Genomic DNA, 2,002 nt, shown 5'->3' on the forward strand with positions numbered 1-2,002 from the left:
TTTGATTTTTCTTGTGGCTGTGGCTTGGAAATACAGCACTTAAAAGTTTAGAGTACGTTGCCATGTACTGTTCTTCCTTAGTCGTTGTGCTGGCTAAACTGTCCTCATAAAATATAGCTTTGTTATATCTGTTCTGAGAGAATCACTGAATGCACTCAGCTCTTTTTTCACTGAACATCCTAATATGTGCTTGCCAGTTGCAATGTTATCCTGGTCACACTTAAGCTGTTCAAACTTGTCACAGTATCTTGTGTGTTTATGGTTAGCTTTGGTTAGTAGAACTGAAGCTAAGTCATGCCTGAACAGAATCTGAACAGAAGCAGTTTGGCTTTATGTAAAAGGAACTTGGTTTCCCTGGTGTAAATTCTGCTATCAGGAGTCATGACTGCTGATAATCACCCTGCAGACTCCCTTTTGCTCTGCTTTTTTTGCCTTTCAGTCCTAAAATGCCTTGTAAAGGTCACATTAAGACAAAAGTTTGGAGGAAGCACAGTTGTTATTAGTGTTATTATAAACTTCAAGAGTCCAATATGACACCCTTCAATAACACTTAATTTATTTAAACTCTCTCAAAGAAATCACAAACAGTAGCTTGGCTAAGTTAATTTGCTGTTGCAGGAAGGGCTCAGGGCAGTGTGCATGCTTTTAGTATTGACAAGTTAAATCATGTTGGCTGCAGCTTTTTATTCACTGCAGAAAGCATTATATTAATATTCTGATTAGGTACAGATTAGTTTTTTGATGGAATAATTTGAGTAAGTAGAACATGTCAGGCACTGCAGCAAGATTACTGAGGTTCAAAGCACAGCACTTTGCATTTTTTAATACCATGTAATTCTAACTGGCATCTGTGCAGTGGAAACAGCGTAGTGCATTTATGTCATCATTTGTGTTAGGGAATTTAAAAGAGGCATTTTAGCAAGAAAACATAGGTGTGGGGTTTTTTTCTTAAATGGAACTACACTTTTTGAGCTTCACAGTGTTTCTGGCCTTCTACATAGTAAACTACCTTCCTGATCACAGAATCACAGACTCAGTCAGGTTGGAAAAGACCTCTGAGATCATGAAGTCCAACCTATGCCCTAACACCACCATGGCAACTAGACCATGCCACTGAGTGCAACATACAGTCTCTGCTTGAACACCTCCAGGGATGGTGACTCCACTATCCCTGATGAATGTGTTGATACTGTGACCATAAAAATCCTGGGAAAATTGTTTTATTGTGTATATTTTTAGAACTGCAATTGAAGTATCACATATTAACATTCAATTTCATGAACTGTAACTTGCCACAAATCAATTAAACATTTTACTTTTGCCTGAACAGGATGATGGTGCTTTGTTTTCTGAGCAGAACACTGCAACTAGCAAGACATTCATCCAGTCCACTGGGGAGACAACTCTCTTCAGCCAGCACAAATAAACCAGTGTTGACTTTATTCACCAAGGTAAAAGTTGTTTACAGAACAAAGCTGGGCAAGACTGTGTGTTTATCAGGTTTGATACACATGAATCCAGATGAAATGCCTTGTCCTTGCTTTTTGCCCCCTTCAAATTTATGTAGAATTGGGTGTTTTACTTTGTGGGTTTCTGTACACCAGACTTCATGGCACAGCCCTACTCCTTGTAGGAAGCAACAAATGAAGATATCTATATAGTTGTGCCTCAGTGAGACTATAGTCCATTTACTAGTTGAAAATTGTTCTTCAGCTGCCAGTGCTTCACCCTGGAAGGGGAGAACAGATATGAGTTCTTATTATACATCAGAACTCATACATTATCATACATAATCTGCCCAGGACAAGCATCAACAGTCAAAGCAGGTTCTTCAAAGTATTCGTGTTTAATTTCAGCACTACCTGGGAGACTGTAAAACACATCCAAGTAGTGCTGGTAGCACACAATATGCTTTATTGGCTGTGTAACACCAACAGATAAATTGCAGGTAAAGGTCTGTGTCACGAGCTGACAGGATTCTTTAGGCATGTTTAGAAAACAG

At 38.9% G+C, this 2,002-nt stretch overlaps 1 protein-coding gene across 1 annotated transcript in view; it reads left to right on the forward strand.

The window, feature by feature from the left end:
• The first annotated feature begins 1,331 nt into the window (after positions 1-1,331).
• LOC103804367 (chromosome unknown open reading frame, human C5orf63) overlaps positions 1,332-2,002 on the forward strand; it is a 4,643-nt gene continuing 3,972 nt past the window's right edge. The window contains exon 1 of the mRNA XM_009076977.1: positions 1,332-1,451. Within this exon, the coding sequence (XP_009075225.1) occupies positions 1,332-1,451 (120 nt within the window). The remainder of the gene's footprint in view (positions 1,452-2,002) is intronic.

This window comes from Acanthisitta chloris, unplaced genomic scaffold (assembly GCF_000695815.1).
Source record: "Acanthisitta chloris isolate BGI_N310 unplaced genomic scaffold, ASM69581v1 scaffold7826, whole genome shotgun sequence".
NCBI classification, from domain to species: Eukaryota; Metazoa; Chordata; class Aves; order Passeriformes; family Acanthisittidae; genus Acanthisitta; species Acanthisitta chloris.